This window comes from Moschus berezovskii, chromosome 24, assembly GCF_049115385.1.
Source record: "Moschus berezovskii isolate FMDL1 chromosome 24, NW_MosBer_1.0, whole genome shotgun sequence".
Classification (NCBI taxonomy): Eukaryota; Metazoa; Chordata; class Mammalia; order Artiodactyla; family Moschidae; genus Moschus; species Moschus berezovskii.
The window spans coordinates 60913-78880 of NC_142483.1; the positions used below are offsets into that span (position 1 = coordinate 60913).

General features: G+C 63.0%; 1 protein-coding gene across 1 annotated transcript; it reads right to left on the bottom strand.

The window, feature by feature from the left end:
- Positions 1-1236: 1236 nt before the first annotated feature.
- MCM2 (minichromosome maintenance complex component 2) lies at positions 1237-17689 on the bottom strand. Its single transcript, XM_055413395.2, has 16 exons — positions 17569-17689; positions 16939-17171; positions 12979-13154; positions 12638-12898; positions 12277-12496; positions 11962-12169; positions 10429-10563; positions 10030-10221; positions 5944-6037; positions 5247-5497; positions 5022-5148; positions 4507-4619; positions 3563-3808; positions 2586-2768; positions 2247-2402; positions 1237-1961 (listed from the first exon to the last, which is right to left on the bottom strand). Exons 1-16 carry the CDS (start codon positions 17572-17574, stop codon positions 1851-1853), a joined length of 2712 nt encoding a protein of 903 aa, XP_055269370.2. The 5' UTR covers positions 17575-17689; the 3' UTR covers positions 1237-1850.
- Between the last annotated feature and the right edge of the window lie 279 nt (positions 17690-17968).

Sequence of the window (17968 nt, forward strand, 5' to 3'; positions counted from 1 at the left end):
GGGGCGGAGAGGACTTCCAGGCTGGTGACAGGGACCCCCCTCACCAGGAGGGACTGAGAGGACCTCCAGGCTGGTGACAGGGACCCCCCTCACCGGGAGGGGCTGAGAGGACCTCCAGGCTGGTGACAGGGACCCCCAATACCAGGAGGGGCTGAGAGGACTTCCAGGCTGGTGACAGGGACCCCCCACACCGGGAGGGGCGCACCCTCTCCCACGGGGACACTGCTGCTGTGCGGGACTCTTCTCTGGCTGTTCCTCCACGTCCTGTGGTATAGCTTTCAGTTCACAAGTGAACTTGCTCTGGGTTCAGGAGGTGTTACGGCAAATTACCACCCCCGAGGGGGCCTGGGGATATTTGAGCTGCAGCCCAGCTGGACCAAAGTACAGGTGAGCTTGGGCCACTGCTCGGGGCTGGTGTCTGAGCCATAATCACGGGGTCTGCAAGGACCCCTGTGTTAGTATCGGAGCCGACACCCCGTCTGTGATCATGGGCACCCGGAGGGTCAGTTGGTGTGGAAGACACAGCCTCAAGTGGTGCGCGTGTGTCTATGCGTATGCACGTACAGAGAACACACTGGCCTTCTGGCCCGCGAGCCGGCCTGGCGGTTCCTGCCCTCCTGCCTGTTGCGCTGCAGCCACACCCACCCGCCTTGAGGGTCCGCCCACCGCCCCCAGCCTGGCCCTTTCTCCCCGCTCTTCCTCACTTTGCTGACCCACATCCCTCCGCCCTATCCCGGCGGGGACCATGTCCCACTTGCTCCCCAGTCCTGGCAGCCGCTCACAAGGCTCTGGAGGATCGTGGGAGGCTCGTGAGGCATCAGATGTCTGCAGGGCTTTCATCCAAGTCCTTGTCGTGGAAGGTTCCAGAAAGGGAAACCTGGACAAGGGGAAGATCCAACGCAAGGAGATCCTTGTGCTCCGTCCCAGGTGGGACACAGGAAGGCACGCGGGAGTGCACCGCCCGGGTCAGCTGTCCAAGCACAGGGGCGAGTGGGGTTGCTCCCTCCGAAGCCCGGTCACCACCAGCTCCCCCGGGTGTACAAGCCTGTCCCAAAGTCCCCTGACCCCATACAGACACCAAGTGCCAACCAAATTCCCCAGAGACCCGCACCCACAAACCAAACCGCTCTGTCAGCCTGATCCACACCTGCAGAAAGCCAGAGGCAGAGCAGAGGACCTTAGAGAGAAGTGCAGGAAAGCCTGGGTCTTCATATGAAAACTGAACAGACACCAGTATTTAGGTTTACTTGACTTTATTAAAAACTAAAACCATAGAAGAACTGAACGTACAAATGACAGCATGGGAAGACAGCCAGGTGGAGCAGACCATCACAGCAACGGGGAGGGGGTGGCCCGGCTCGAAGGACCCTCCCCACCCGACCCCATCCCACCCCTATCGCCACAAGCCAAGGCTGTGGGCCGTCAGAGGGCGCAGGGCTGTGCTGACCCACAGGCTGTGCCTACTCACGGGAGCCAAGACAAGCCTGTGGGACACGGTTCAGAAAAACACTGCAAGTGTGGGGAACTCACTCTTTAAGACCCGGAACTCACGCCAAGAGGCCAACAATTCTGGTGAAGCCCTTACAGCTTCAGTCCCCCAGCACGGAATCCTCCTCCACCCCGGGCCCTGAACAGAAGCACCTCGAAGGAGGTGAGGCAAATCTGCAGGTGGGGGGCAGCTGGTGGCGGGGGGTGCTGAAAATGCAGCCCTGGAAAACGAGTCCCCCAGATAACAGAGCAGAAAAAATAAACACCCGGGCAGATACCAGCAGGGGAGCCACAGCCCGGCTCCACCCTGTGAGTCTCCTGCTGTTTGGCTTTGGGTCCCCGGGCAGAGTGAAGCCTGGACGCTAGAACTGCTGTAGGATCACCTTGCGCTTCAGGTCGTGGGTGAACTTGTGCATCCGGAAGAGCTCGCTGTCGTAGAAGGCGGACAGGTTGTGGATGTTGATCTGCCGGGCCTGAAAGAGGGGGCGTCAGGTGAGCCCTGAGGACTGCGGGCTCCCAGAGCCCAAACCCAGCATGCTCCCAGGGACCGTTCGCGGGGGCAGCCAGCTGGGCTCCGTCCCCATCACCAGGAGGAGTGAACAGGACTGCGGACACCAAACAAACAGTCTGCAACTGGGCACGGGGCTCAGAACCGCAGCCCGGCGGTGCCCCTGAACTCAGACAAGATGCGAGCTGGCCTGGCTCCTCGGCGGGACAAGGAGGACACGGGCGTTCCGACCGCCCCGCCACAGCCATACCTTGTCCACCAAATCCTTCTCGGGCACCTCGATCGTGTCCTGCTGGGCCCCGAAGCGGTTGCGCTGATACGTCACCTGCTCGGCCACCAGCTGCTTCAGGATGAACAGCAGCAGCTCGTTGTTATCCCGGCGGAACGACAGGTAGCGGGAGAATGTCTGAGGGGACAGCAGGTGACGCTCCAACCGGGGTTCAGGCCCCGCCTCCCCTGCCCCACCCACATGGCTCAGGCCCCGCCTCCCGCACGCTGCCCCCACAGCCAGCCACCGCCCGCCCCCCCCCCGCCGGGCTCCAGGCCCCGCCCACGCAGCCCAGGCCCCGCCCCCAGACCCCAGGCCCACCTTCCGCATGCCGCGCATGACGCTGAACTTCTGCGTGTCCACGAAGCTCTCGAGCATCACACGGATGGCCATGTTCACGTCGTCCTCCATGACGTAGTCCCGCAGGTGCATGCGCGCGTGGGCCTCAGCCATGCGGATCATGGACTCGATGTGCCGCACGGTGATGGGGATGCTGCCGGTGGCCTGGAGGGGGAACCACGTCAGGGCGCCGTGGGGCAGCCAGGGCGGGAGGAGCCTCAGTGCTGGCACAGCCGAGGGCCCAGCTGGCCACTCCGCAGCGGGGTGCCTGCCTGAGCCAGGTGTGCCCACACTTCCACTCACTCCCAAAGCGCAGTGGTTCATGCCCGCTAGGACCACCGGTTTGGGGCATCTGCAGCGCACACGCCTGGGGGCGGCTGTTTGTCTCTGTCCGGTACCTGGGGCCCCACGGTACCGTGAGCATGGGGGGACAGAGTGCTTCTGTGAAGCCTGCCCTATCCCTCGGCAAAGGCCTGCGCCAGTGACAAGGTAGTGGGGAGAGTGGCTGTGTGACTCAGAGGGTAAGGGAGCAACCTGCCCTTAAATTCTCCCTGAACCAGCCCCACACCGAGGTGCATGCATATGCCCGTAAAGTTCCATCTATGAACAGACTCATCTGAAAAGACCCCGATGCTGGGAAAGACTGAAGGTGTGAGGAGGGGCCGACAGAGGATGTGACAGCTGGATGGCGTCACTGACTCAATGGACAGCACGAGAGAAGGGGACAATGAGAGGGCTGGACTCAGTGGACATGAGTCGGTGAACTGCAGGGGCTGGTGATGGACAGGGAGGCCTGTCGCGCTGTGGTCCACGGCGTCACAGAGTCAGACGTGCCTGAGCGACTGCCCTGACCGGTGAACAGACTGGGGGGCCACGTGAGCACCGCGTCTTTCGGGCTTCCCTGCCCCAGCTCTGGGCCCTCTACCCACACGGACGGGACTCGGCTGCAGGGCCCTCACCATGGACTCCTTCCTCAGGTCACTGTACATCTTGGCCACCTTGTCCTGGTCCATCTGGTTGAGCTTTGGGTGGACCTTCTCCTTGGCATAGATGATGTACTTCCTTAGGACCTCTTGCGGCAGGGGCTCCACGCCATAGGTGTTGGGCATAGCGGGCTCCAGGGCGCCCCCGGGGCCCCCGTCCTCCTTGTTGCTGGGGTGGTGTCTGACGTGGCTGCTGACCACGAAACGGGCCAGCATCTCATCCTGAGACAGCAGAGGAGGAGCAGGGTGAGCCCGGTGCAGAGAACATGAACCCCAACGAAGCCCTCCAATGACGCGTCGTCTGCCTACTGTGGACCCAAAACTCCGGTGTGGGGGTGAGGGTGGACAGTGAATGGGGCGCACCCCCAGGAGGGCAGAGGAGACAGGCGGGGTTTAAGCTCCAGGAAGAGAGGCCGCGGGGCAGGCTGGAGGCCTGAGGAGTGGCCCCCCACCGAGGTTAGCAGAGCCCCGATCACGACACCTGGGAGCGCGCGAAGCCCAAGGGAGAGGTCAGGAGGCTGTGCAGGAGAGGAGGGGCGGGGGGGATCTCACGGGACGGTGGGCTCCCTGCTCCTGAGGAGGGAGCGGGGCCAGGGAGAGGCAGGCCCGCCTGTGCACCTGCAGACAGCTGGCTGCCGGCAGGGGAACTGGGTGGCTGTGAGGGTGGAGGCCTGGGGCCAACACTAAGGGTGCGGCACACGCACCAGCAGAGGGAAGCTGGGGCCAGAGCAGCGAAAAGCAGTGGACTCGGGAAGCAGTGGGCGGAGGCGGGGGGTGGCCAAGGAGAGAAACTGAGGACCTCTGGACTCAACAAGCATGGAGAGCACACAACCATCGAGCGGCCCTTCTGAGCTCTCCGTCCCAGGACCCACGTGAGGCCCCCAAGCTCGGCGCACAGCCCCAGGCCCTGGCCCACGTACCTGCACGGGGTCCACCGTGTCCCTGACCACACATAGGACGTCGAAGCGGGAGATGATGGGCTCAGTGAGGTCCACGTTCTCCGAGAAGGTGAGCGAGGGGTCGTAGCGGCCACCTGGGACAGAGAGGCAGTTGCTCTCCGGGCTACTGCTCCAGGGCCCTCTTCTCCTTGACCAAACACGGCTTTCCAACCCGCATGGCTGCAGTGGCAGGAGGGGGGTAGACGGACACAGCGTCCGCCCCGGGCATCCACATGGGTCCACAGTGCGTGGAGCTGGCGGGGCTCCCAGTGCTCCAGCCACGTGCCGGCTGAGACCGGCGCCAGCCCCCGCCACAGGACACACCGAGCTCCTCCCGCCCCCAAGGGCGCAGCTCCACAAGGGTTGGGGAGTCTCTGGCCTTCCACCCGCGCCCCCACACGCAGCGCGGGAGCGAGCCCCGCCTTCCGCGGCTGGGTCCTTCCCTCGGACGGGTGGCCGGGCCCTGTGTGCGGGCTCCCCTGGCATCGTGCTCCCACCTATGGGGTTGGCGGCGGCGATGACGGTGCAGCGGGCCTGCAGGGAAGTGACGATGCCAGCCTTGGAGATGGAGATGCTCTGCTGCTCCATGGCCTCGTGGATGCTGGTCCTGTCCTGGTCGTTCATCTGCGTGGAGGCCAACGGGGCTCTTGACGTGCCCGTTCAGACCAGGCCCCAGGCTCCCCACCTAGGCCCGCACACACCTCCACGGCCCAGGACCCCACCTTGTCAAATTCGTCAATGAGGCACACTCCTCGGTCAGCCAGCACCAGGGCCCCAGCCTCCAGGGTCCACTCCCGGCTGACCGGGTGGCGCTGGACATACGCGGTGAGGCCCACAGCCGAGGCGCCCTGGCCGGTGGTAAAGATGGCGCGGCTGGACACCTTCTCCACGTACTTGAGGAACTGCGACTTGGCCGTGCCGGGGTCCCCACACAGCAACACATTGATGTCACCTCGCACCTTGTGCTTGCCGCCTGCGGGGGGGTGATGGGGGTTCAGGACAGCCCCCAACCCCCACCACTGACACGAGCTTCTTCTGGTAGGGGGTGGGCACCAAGATGCTCTTTGTGACATGAACCCTGGAGGCTGTGCACGAGCTCTCCCGCCAGGACAGCTGGACACAGCCCTCTGGACCAGGACATGGTCACTGGGAGGAGGAGCCTGTGCTGGGTGCGCCCATGGGGGGCGAGGCTGGACAGCCCCTCACGGGCACGCAGCACCATGCATGTAAGGAGCAACATGCTTCTGAAGTCACCGAGCTGTTTCCCGTGTCAGCCCGTGTGCCGTCCACGTGAATGACCACAAGGGTCTGCCCCCCAGCCCCCACCCGTGACCCATGACCAACAGGAGGGCGCACACCAAGGCAAGGCGGCCTGTGGGGCCTCGTGGGTCGAGAAGGGGACTGCCCGCCCCTGCTCACCGGGGTTCTTGGGCTCCCCTCCGAACAGGGCCAGCGCCAGGCCTCGCTTGATGTCCTCATGCCCGTAGATGGAAGGGGCGATGCTGGCAAAGATCTGGGGGTGAGGGGCGATGGGAACGGTCACCTGTATGCTCCGGCCCCGCACGGGTGCCCCCACCCACCGACTTGGGCCTCCTTCCTAGTCACAGAACCCGAGGGCTTCCCTGGGGTGTGTGTAACAGGGAGAAAGGCTCTCAAAATCCACGTGAGCCAGAGGATACAACCACAGACGTCAGAGTCATCTTCCTGGTAGAAATGACACCTCCCTCCTTGGCCTCCCGCCCCACCCCATGAGGAGGCCCTGCAGACCCACCACGTCCACGAACCCGACACAGCTCAGACGAGGCGGCTGGACAAGCACCCACCTCGGGGAGCGGGAGCTGCAGCAGCAAAGCGGGATGCTGGGATCTGACCCCTGGACCAGGGCGTGGGCCGGCGGTCTGTCCCGTGCACAGCTGCTGCGCACTGCGGCCACACGGCAAGGTGACCAGCGCACCCTCCTGGGAACTGCCCGGCCCTGCCTGACTGCCTCTCGCCTGGCTGCACGTGGTCAGGACAGAGATGATGCCCGTTTCCACAGCATGGGCCCCTCTGCTAGATCTTTCCTCGGCCTGAAAACCTACTGCAGAACCCGGCCCGAGGAGCGGCAGCCCTGTGTGCAGTGGGGACAAGGGTCCAGGGCAGTGCCCTGGGGGCACCCCCGAGAGGAGAACCACACTCCCCATGGGGCGCGTTGGGGGAAGCGCTGCCGCAGAGTCCGGGGCAGGAAATGTATAGAAACACGCAGGACAGCGAGGACGCACCCAGATGACTGGCCATGGCCGCCGGTCAGGAGCCAGCATGAGCAGGGTCACTGGCAAGACACGGACACAGGGCGCCAAGGCGCTGACCGAGGGGCCAAACCCCAGGGACGTCGGGTCCACAGTTGCGCTGACCCTGAAGCGCGGGTGGGGGGCAACAGTCTCTCCTTTAGAAACTGGTGAACAAAAGGAAACGAGCCCCACCTCGCTTCTCCTCCAGGAGCCCCCGGGCAGTCAGCAGTCGAGAAGGAAAAGCTTCTCTGAGCACAGGATGCCTGGCAGGGAAGGGACAGAGCCGGGCCAGAGGCCGGGCCTCCCGCAGTCCCCGTGAAGGACCCACACAGCAAAAGCGCGTCTGGGCTGCTCACGGCAGAGATGAGTGAGCACCACCTGCTCCTGGGGGGTCCACCTCAGCCCCCACCCAAGGAAAACCCGCCCCGTCTGACCAAGCCTCCGAACTATTTACAGAAGCAGGCGACAGAGGAACGTGCTCGTGCAGGACAAGGTTGGCAGCATTCGGGCTGCAGAAGGCTGGGAGGATAAACGCCCCGGGTCTCCCACAGAAAAACCGAGGGGTGGAGGGAACAGCTCCAGGCAGGAGACGATCAACCAGCCCCCACGTGAGGACCGAACACACCTGGACGCCGACCACAGGGAGCTCTTCAAAGGAGGAAGATCACCAGGGAACCGTGGGGCCCCCATTGAGTGTCCACCCTCAGGACCAGCTCCGTTTTTTCAGCGTGACAGTAGCGGCAGGACCAGGCTCAGGGAGGAGAGAGCCTCTTATAGACTTATTGACGAAGGTGCCGGTGCCACACCAGGTCTGAATCGCACAGAGACCAGCCTGGACCTCAAGGAGCAGACACGCCAGCAAAGGACCTGGGGGTCATCAGGCCGCCACACCCGACTCAAAACCTAAGCCACGTCCCCGACACTCCCACACACGGGAGCCCCACAGAGGGGGCAGCGGGCGGCCCCTGGGAGCAGGGCTGGAAGCCAGGCAGCCTGGCAAGACCCCCGCACTGCCACATGTGAGCCCTGTGACGAGGGCACCTTACAGTAACCCCTGACATCATCAGTAACACAACACAGCCCACTCTCTGCAAACCGCTCACTCCCGAGCAGACACTTGGTGAGCCTCCTGCTAAGCCCCCATCTCTGTCGGGAGACGGTCACCCTGGGCTGCTCCTCTGCCAACACGTCCCGGGGGGTCAGGACTGCCGACCAGGACCCTCCACCCAGACCACAGCCCAGTGCTGTCTGGGCACCAGGCACGCAGCAGGATGAGGTGACATCCCCTGCAGGACTGGGGGCAGCAGCCCGCTTCCTGCTGCTGTGTCCACAGGCTCCCCGGGGCCTCGCTGTGGCCCGAGGGCAGGGGTTGGCCCCACTGCCCCGGGGACCTGAAGTGACCAGTGACCGTGCTTTCAGCGCCCAGTGACACAGACAACATCCAGCCCAACCCTGAGGGGGAGACGCCCACTTCCCCAGGGTTGGTCCACTCACCTTCCTGACCTCCGTGTCACAGGGAGGAACGAGCCGCCAGCTGCTGAGCACAGGGCGGGACGACCGTGGACTCCTCTGCTCCTGCCGAACCCCCTGGGCCCTGCCTGCAGCCTGCCGCGGGGATGGCGCCCCTGCTGTCTGAGCTCATCCTCCCGCCCCCCCCAAGCATAGTCCTCGCGCCCCCATCCAGCTGCTGACTGGGAGGGCTGCCGCCCACCCTCCATCCCGTGCCTGCAAACTCTGGCCTGAGCGGTTCAAGGAAGCCTGATTACTTCTGGACCTGCCTGTAATCCCTTCAATGTGTCTCCAGAATTGTAGAGGCATGCCCAGTGGTTGGTGAGAACCCACCCCAATGGTGGACTCAACATGAGGCCAGTGCTGACCACCCCCCATGGGGCTCAGACGGGCGGACCTGGAGGATGTACCCCGTCCGCCTGAGGGCTTGCTCTGTGAGCATCATGGCAAGGAGCAGGCAGGACTGAGGTCCCACTGGACTCTGCCTGGAGATGTCAGTAACCAGCCCGGACAGACGGACAGGAGGGAGCAGCCTCCTGGGCTCGGCAGCAACGGGAGCTTCTAGGAGCCTGGGCACAAGGCACCCTTGGGCCGCCCTGTTTGGAATCCAGCTGCCTCACTCTGCAGACCAGCAGAGCAGGAGGTAAGGGGCGGGAGGTCACAGCACAGGCAGGGCAGGGAGCTGGGAGGGCCGCAGACCCCCATGTGGACACCCACTACCCACAAACAGGTACATGCGCAGGCAAGCTGACGTGTGCCCGGGACACAGAGTCCCCACTCTTAGAAACTGGCCCAAATGCTGCATCAGGCGTATGAACACGTCCATCACGCTAGCACTGGTTTCTTTAGGGAGGCAGGAGGAGCCGAGGTGTTACTGGGACCCAGGAAAGAAGAAGCCCCGTGAGGGCGACGATCAGGTCCGACTCCCCTCTGGAGGCCCGGACGCGGCCCTGGAGGGTCTTCCCTGACCCAGAGCATCGGCAGGCCCGGGAGTCCTATCCCCTGGGGGGCCCCAACCTCGGTGGATGGATTACAGCGCTGATGGGGTGCAGGGCCCTGCCCTGCGGGCAGAGAGCAGACTGGGAGACAGCGGGTGGTGCGTCAACAGGTAGACAGCAAGCGGGAGGCGAGGGGAGGGGGACCCAAGGGGCCAAGCGCAGACCCAGCAGGCTGCAAGGACAGGAACCACGCACCCCACGGCTGAGCCCGCGGCAACACGGGCCTGCCCATGAGGGTGCACACACGCGATCCTTGGCGGTGGGGGGTGGGCACCCCTCAGCCCTGCGCTACTGAGAAACCACCTCTATCTTCATCTCTAGACCGTGAGCCCCGTTCTCCCCAGCCTCCGCAAACACACCTGCCGTTCAAGGGCAAACGACAGCCTGCACTGGGGAGTGGTCTTCCAGGAGGCAGACGGGGAAGTGGGGGGTGGGGGGGTGGGGGTGGGATGACCCCCCACCGAGCTCTTCCTGCTCCCGCATTTCCGGTCCAGCCTGAGCACTCCCCCGTCCTCTGGACACAACATGGGCCCCAAGAGGCCGCCTGTTGCTCTTCCCTGAGAGTGCAGCCCCCGCTGAGGCACATGGACTCTGGACTCGGGACTCGGGAATCAAACCGAGGGCCCAGGTTCCAAGACCCGGAAACAAGACGGAGGCTCGCGTGGCCAGGGCGCGACCCCAGGCACCCAGGCTCTGTGGCAGCGTCCACCCCCCCACCTTCCACCTGCCTTCTCCCCGATCTGCTGGTCCTTGGAGAGGCTGGTGATCATCTTCACGTCCTCGTCGGTCAGCTCGCCCACGGCCACCTTGTTGTCCTTCTTGGTCACGTGGTTGGCAAGGATGACGGTGGCGAAGACCGGGAAGCCATTGGCGGCATTGAGAGCCCCAGCGTAGTTGTTGTGGTAGATGCCGGTCAGCTCCTGGAGGAGGCTGAGAGGTCAGGGGGGCCAACCCAGGGCCGGCCCCACCCCATCCCACCCTTTCCCAGGCCCCCCGGTCTGAGAGCCGAACTCAGTAGAAGCATGGCACCCGGCCGCTGCACCCCAACAGAAGCTCAGCCCAGCAACAGAGCTGCCTGCTGCCCGGCCACAGCGCCCACACCGGCTCCCTCGGCCCCGGGCACGCACAATCTCATCGCCCGGCTTGCAGCTGTCCACCAGGTCCGCGAGGAGGATGGCATCCTTGGAGCGGGGCAGCCGGCCCGCCGCCACCTTGCCAGGGCTCTCCTGAATCCGGATGCGCTGGTAGTTCTGGTAGACGGTCTGCACGGGACAGACACGGTCTCAGGGGCCATCCAGCCCAGGATCAGCACCCGGGGTCTAAGCGGCGGCTCGCCACCTGCTGGACCGCGGCCCCGGGTGGGGAGAGCAGCTTGCTACTCTCACTGGTGACAAGGAGACGCGAGACCGGGGAGGGCAGGGAGCCACAGGCGCCGGCGCCCCGCCCCACTCTGCTCCGGCCGCCACCCCCGCAGACGCAGAGCCCACTGCGGGCCCTGCAGCTCAGCCCCGCATGTGGCCGCGGGAGCCGGGCTGCTCTGTGGCCTGAGCTGAGTGACGCTGGCGGATGAGGCTCCCCGTGCTGTCCCATGGGGTGGGGCGTGAACGCTGCAGGTGCAGTCACACGGGGGAAGTCAGGTTCACGGGAAAAGAATCAAACCGGTGCCCAGGAAGCGAGTTACGCTGGAGGCAGGCCTGCTCTCAAAGTCATGGGCAGCACCGTGCATGCAATCTAACACATCCCATCTCCCTACCGTCCAGAAAAGCCATGTGACGGCAGTTGAACGCACGTGGTCTGGGTCAAAAGGCTTGAGTTCTACCTCTCTGGGCCACCTCTGAGCCAGACGACCTGCTGTTACTTCATTGGCTAAACAGGACCGACAACAGTACCCACCCCCACGGGGCGATGAAGACCCACTACCACACGCCCGCCCTGGGCACCAAGCAGACCCTCCGGAAACTCCAGTGTGAGGACCACTCCTCCACAAGTTCCTGTCCCCACACGCAGAGCCTGCGTCTCTTGCTCCTGGGCAGGAGGCGTCCAGGCAACATGTGTGACAGTGGAACCATAAAGGGAGGGGACCAGTGAGATGGGGGCGCGGGCTCTGGGCAAAGGCAGGGGCTCACCCGGAGCCCCACCCTGCAGCTACCCTCCCCAAATCAAGGCACTCTCCATTTTGAACAGGTCAGACTCTGGCCGTGGGCTGCCAGGCACTCCCTGGCAAAGCTGCTCCAGCTGGGGCGCTTCTCAGATTTGTGGAGCAGTGAGAGGTCAGCCTGACACAGAGCAGACGGTGGAGAGGTGTGTGCCCCACACAGGGGTCGTGATGGCCCCCCAACATGGACAAAGCTAAGCATCACGTGTCCAGGTGCTTAATGCCCAGAGCCTTCGAGCAGGGCCTCCTGCTGATGGCACAGCAGTGTCTCGGGCAATTACGACCCGGGCGAGGCCAGAAAGACATGTCCCAGGGAGTCAGGACTGGGGGTGGGCCTTGCTGTGGGTGGGGCTCTGGGGGGAGCCGGGTCAATTCTCCAGATCTTCCCAATTGCAAAAGAGCCATAAACGCCGATGTTTCAGAGGAAAACATCTGGACCACTTGGAGAGCTGGCTGGCGCCCACCCACGCCCTGTCTCCCGGGCCGAGGGCTGGCCTGCGCTCACCTCCTCCATGTTGACTTCAAAGGGGCCGGCTGACTGGCACTCGGGGCAGGAGCCCGGCTTCACCTCCTGGTTCTGGGACTGACAGAAGGGTCCCAGCACGAAGCTGCACTTGTTGCAGTTGTACTTGACCATGCTGAGCTGGGGCAGGACGCCCGTGCAGCTGGTCACCACGCCGCTGGTGCGGATCAGCTGGTTCAGGTGCAGCTGCCTGCGGGGGGCGGGGCGGGGCGTCAGGGCGTGGGCGGGGCATCAGGATGGGGCGGGGCGTCAGAGGGCCCATCTTGCAGACCCAGGGGGTGAGTGGGGGGCGCTCACCGGAGCGAGCGCAGCTCCTCCACCAGCGGTAGGTGGGAGATGCGCACGTGGATGTGGCTGGCGATGCGGTCGTACTTGGGGTACATGGCCAGCACCACCTCCAGGGCCGCCTCGTCGAAGATCTGCAGCAGCTCGGCGGGCGCCTCAGGCAGGAAGTAGGCCAGCACGTGCTCCCGGGCAGCCAGGTCCTCGTAATTCACCACCAGGCTCTCACGGTTCTCTGGGGGGGCGGGGCGGACAGGCTGAGCAGGACGGCCGGGGAGCGCGCCCCGCAGGCAGAGCCCTGAGTCCAGGCCGACGGCACCAAGGGCGTCGGGCCCCCGCCCCGCGTGCCCGGCGCCCACCCGCGGGGCGGGCTCACCTTTGCACAGGTCGCTGATGCGCTCCTTGAAGACGTTGTGCCCGCGGCCGTCCACGTGGGTGCGCAGGAAGTTCCTGAAGCGGTGGTGGATCTCCAGGCGCGGGCCGGCCATGCTCACCCACTCGCGCACCGAGTGGCCCTTGAGGTCCTCCAGGTTCTCCACGCTCTCGATCACGTCCTCCTCATCCTCGCCGTCCTCCGGGGCCCGCTCCGCCTGCCGCCGCTTCCGGCTGGGGCGCTCTTCCTCCTCTTCGTCGCTGTCTGCGAGCCGGGAGGCGCTCGGGGTCGGCTCCGCGCCCCACCCACCCCCCCGCCCCGCCCCGCGCTCCCCGAGAACCCACCATACAGCAGCCCGCGGCGCATGCGGCCCAGGCCCCGGCCCGCCTCCCGGTCGCGCTGCCGCATGACCCGCTCGGCCGCCTCCCTCTGACTGGCCGTCAGCTCCTGCACGTCCTCGTCGTCCAGGGCTAGCCCCTCGGCCTCATAGACGTCCAGCTCCGGGATGGCGCGGTAGTCCCTGCAGGGCCCGGACAGGCGTGTCAGCGACCAAACCCCCAACAACAGCACCAGGATCTGGGCCTCGAGGGTTCCGGAGGCCCGCGAGGGTCCCCAGGGACCACCACCCCGCCCACACACCCACCCACGATGGGGTGCAGTCTTCAAAGGCTGAGATGCTGAGGACACTGCGCTCGGGGAGACGAGCCAGGCCGAGACTGGTGTCCTGCAGAAGTCAGTCTGGGAACCGGCTGGAGGTGGTGTTGACTGTCACACCACACGAGAGACCTGATGCCCCTGACCTCACACTCGACACCTGAGACGGGAAAGCTTACGTCATGTGCACTTGCCACAAGGCAAAGGGGAGCTCTCAGCACCCGCAGGAAAAGCAATTGGAGGACCCACCAAACCTCCCGACGGAAGGGCCTTCAGAGCACCAACCCAGCTCCCCTTGGGCAGGAGAGCGCCCCTCCAGGACGGTCTCTGGCAGCCCCACCTAGAACCCTGGACCCCGGGAGGCCCACTCACACCAGCCCAACTAGCCTAGCCCAAATACATCTGCGGCTCAACCCTCCCAGCCACGAGAGACCTTCCACCTGACCACCTCTCAGATACTGGATGGAGCAATGTCCACCCTCAGAGCTAACGCAGCTGCCCTCCCTGGCATTCGGGGAGACATACATACCCTCCATCAGAAAGAGGAGAAAACCCAGCTCAAGACTCAGGGGATTCCTGCCACTGGTCACTCAATACGGCTGTGTGTCACAGTGGATCCAACGGCAGGGGCCCAGCTGGCTCCGACTCCACGCTGGCCCTCTGCAGTCCTCCCAATTCTCCTTCCCTCAGGGGAGGTAGTGATAGGGGAACAGCCTTTCTTAACTTTCTTTTTTTGGTGCCATAAACTCTGTCAAGTGACAGTCTCAAAACACATAATCCCATAACGCTGATGCCAGAAACAAAACCCAGAGCCAGCTTCATTTCTGGGCCGATAGTTCCAAAATTTGAAGTGTCCTCGGGAAAAGGTACCTGTCTGTCTGATGCTTGCTTCTTGGAAGGAAAGCTATGACAAACAGACACCATATTAAAAAGCAGAGACATTACTTTGCCAACAAAGGTCCGTTTAGTCAAAGCTACAGTTTTTCCAGTAGTCATGTACGGATATGAGAGCTGGACCATAAAGAAGGCTGAGCACCGAAGAATTGATGCTTTTGAACTGTGATGTTGGAGAAGACTCTTGAGAGTCCCTTGGACTGCAAGGAGATAGAACCAGTCCATCCTAAAGGAGATCAACCCTGAATATTCATTGAAAGGACTGACGCTGAAACTCTAGTACTCTGGTCACCTTATGCGAAGAGCACTCTTTAGAAAAGACCCCGATGCTGGGCAAGATAGAAGGCAGGAAGACAAGGGGACGACAGAGGACGAGACGGTTGGATGGCGTCACTGACTCAACAGACACGAGTTTGAGCAAGCTCCAGGACACAGTGAAGGACAGGGAAGCCTGGTGTGCTGCAGTCCATGGGGTCACGAAGAGTCAGACAGGACTTAGCGACTTGTTAAGAATTTCAAGTTATGTGAGATACCATCAGTGAAATTCTAATTAGTCTGCAGAAAAAATTTTGATAAATTCGATCTCAGAAAATTTAAAATTAATTATGCATCTGAAGCAAAACCATTTTTTTAAACTTAAAAAAAAGCCACAGATTGAGAAGAAAGTAATTACAAATCACATACCTGATAAAAGCCTCATATCCAGAATAAGTTTTTTATAATTCTTACAACTCAGTAATAAGAAATCAAGCAAACCAATTAAAAGATGGACAAAGACCTGAAGACACATTTTCCAAAGATACACTGATAGCCAACACACACATGAACTGATACTCGATGTCACTGATCATCGGAGAAAAGGAAATCAAGACCACAGTAAGATACCGCATTATGACTATTAAGGCGGCTATCAGCAAAGCCCAGAACACATCAGGTGTTGGCGAGAACATGCAAAAACTGAATGGCATACGCCACTTGTGGGAAGGGAAAATGATGCAGCTGCTCTGGACAACAGTTTGGCAGTTCCTCAAAAAATTCACCTTAGTTATCGCACAACCTAACCATGCCATTCCTAGGACCTGGAATTCCATTTCAAGAGAATTAAAACACACGTTCACACGAAAATCTCACAGCAGTACTATTCATAATCGCTAAGAGCTTTCAGAGAACCCAAATGTCTCCCAACTTATGAATGGGTGAACAAAATGCGGCCTGCCCATAAAATAGAGTATCACTCAGCCAGGAAAAAGACTGACGTAGGGACGGGTGAGTCAACACAGATAGATGGACAACGAAAACCAGGGACACGTGCATTACAGACCCTGCTTATGATCAGAGGAATGAGGGGCGGGCTGCTGGTGGGGAAAGGGGATGGGATGAGCTGGAAGCAGGTACAGGGGATTGTCCTGGGATGACAGAAAAGTGGGGCTGTGCTGACGTCCGCACAACTTGGGTTGTGCAGTTCAGAAGCACTGAACTGTATTCTTGCGAGATGTAGCTTATACATTATAGAAACCATACCTTGATAACACTGCGTTTTAAAAACCTACAAAACACAAACCCTAACTGGGCCCAACCAGTCCTCAGAACCTCTATCAGAGCCCTGGCAAGGGAAGGGCAGAGAGGCAGAGAGCGGTGGGCAGAGGTAGCGAGGTCAGGGAGGGGCGTCCCACCCGCACAGCCCCACAGAGCACGGGAGGAAGCTGCTCCGGGCCCATCTGTCAGGACTCGGCATCCTCACTAGAGCAAAGCCCCAGTGGTCCACTGCTGCTGCTGCTAAGTCACTTCAGTCGTGTCCGACTCTGTGTGACCCCATAGACGGCAGCCCACCAGGCTCCCCCGTCCCTGGGATTCTCCAGGCAAGAACACGGGAGTGGGTTGCCATTTCCTTCTCCAATGTGTGAAAGTGGAAAGTGAAAGTGAAGTCGCTCAGTCGTGTCCGACCCTTAGTGACCCCACAGACTGCAGCCTACCAGGCTCCTCCATCCATGGGATTTTCTAGACAAGAGTACTGGAGTGGCTTGCCATTGCCTTCTCCGCCAGTGGTCCACAGTGCCCTTCAAAGTCCCTGTGACGCTCCCGCTGGGCCCCGCTGACTGTGGGGTGGCCTGAACACACAAAGGCTGGCGCCCCCCCAGTCAGAGCCAGAGGGCCCCAGAGCAGAACATCTGTGTGGCTCTGGGGGTTCAGACAATCCTGGGGCAAACGTACAGTCAGAGAGGAGTGGGGCCCAGCCTGGCTCACTCAGAGCCCTACTCCGCGGTCACAGCACTAAGCCTCTGTGGCCGTGAGTGCGTGCTTCCACAGCGATTACTAAGGGTGGACACAGGGTCTGGCACAGATTAGGCACAGTAATCCTTTGCTGAACTGAAACTAAACCTCGATTAGTCAGACCCACCCCCACCCCCAGTCTGTCTGAAGTTGCAGAGAAACCTGGCTGCCTGCTTCTTGACCTTCCCAGTTGGGATCCCCAACGTGTGCCCAGATTAGACAGACCCCTGGGTGCACATCTCACGGAGCTGGGGCTTCCCCGGGCCTTAGGTAGGGTCTGGTCTAAGGTAGACACAGCAAGTTACAAGGATGTACGCTGTGGCTCCACAGACCTGTCTCCCCCCGCGCCGGACACTGGACCAAAATGTGCTCAAAGGCAAGGAGGCTCCGATGTATCTGCTTCTCCAGGACCCCAAACAAGGGAGGCCAGACACCGAAGGCACACCCTGCGAAAGCCGTGGAGCGCGGGGCCCGGAACTGCATACCTCTCCATGCCGTCTCCAATAAGCTCCTCTCCGTCCTCCTCCTCCTCCAGGGGCCCCTCGGTGCCCAGCAGTCCCTCCGACTCATCCTCAAAGGGGGGAAGGTCCCGGCCAGGGCTGGAGGTCAGGGCATCCGTGCGCCGGGAGCTGCTCCGCCCGGGGCTGGAGGTGAGGGGCTCGTTGGCGCGCCGCCGCGGGCCCGGGCTGGACGCCACCGTCAAGGACTCGGAGGATTCCTGCGAGAGGAGACAGGCTTGGGGCGGGCGAAGGCCGACCGCGCTCCCCGGCACGTCGCCCCCGACTCGGGGCGTCTGCCTGCGCCCCCGCACCGCGGCCCCCGCCGGCCTGCGCCCCCGCACCCGCTGACGTCCCCTGGGCCGGCGGACCGCCCGCTCCGGCGCTCGGCCCGGCTTCCCACCCATCAGGACACCGGGGGCAGCTCCCGGGGAGGCGGGACGCCAGGGCGGCCGCCCCGAAGGGGTCCGGCACTCGGGCTGGAGGCGCGGCTGCTGACGAAGACCAGCCGGGGGAAGGGGACCCGAGGGCGCCGGCCGCGCCAAGGCGCCCGGGAGCCGCCGGCCCCCGACCGGAGCGCGGAGTCGGGCCCGGGCCCGAGCCAGGCGCCGCGCTCACCGCCATCTCCGCGCCGCGCTCCTCTCCGCTCCGCCCGCCGCGACCAGTTTTCGCGCCAAAAGCAGCCCACGTGACCGCGAGAGCCCGGGAAGCGGCTGACGCGACACTACGTCACGACGTCGGCGACCGCGTTCCGGCCGTCTCTCGCGGGGCGGCCCGACGCCCCGCCCAGGCCACTCGAAGCCCGCCCAGCTCGCCCCGAGGCCCCGCCCAGGCCGCCCGAAGCCGGCCCAGCTCGCCCAGAAGCCCCGCCCAGGCCGCCCGAGGCCCCGCCCAGCCAGCGCTCAGCGCTGCGGGACCCGCTGAGACGCTGCAACCCGCGGAGGCAGTGAGGACCAATCTCTCGTGCCAGCAGCACGACTTTGTCACTCCGGGGCCATTTGACAGACGAGGCAACGGA

Bases quoted from the DNA above. Each gene is read 5' to 3' on its own strand.
- MCM2 (XM_055413395.2), bottom strand. The intron at 12,899-12,978 runs GTGGGTTCTCGG...CCCGGCTCGCAG, and splicing joins GCGCCGCGGGCTGCTGTATG to ACAGCGACGAAGAGGAGGAA. The intron at 2,769-3,562 runs GTGAGGGCCCTG...TTCCCCCTCCAG, and splicing joins ACCTGAGGAAGGAGTCCATG to GCCACCGGCAGCATCCCCAT.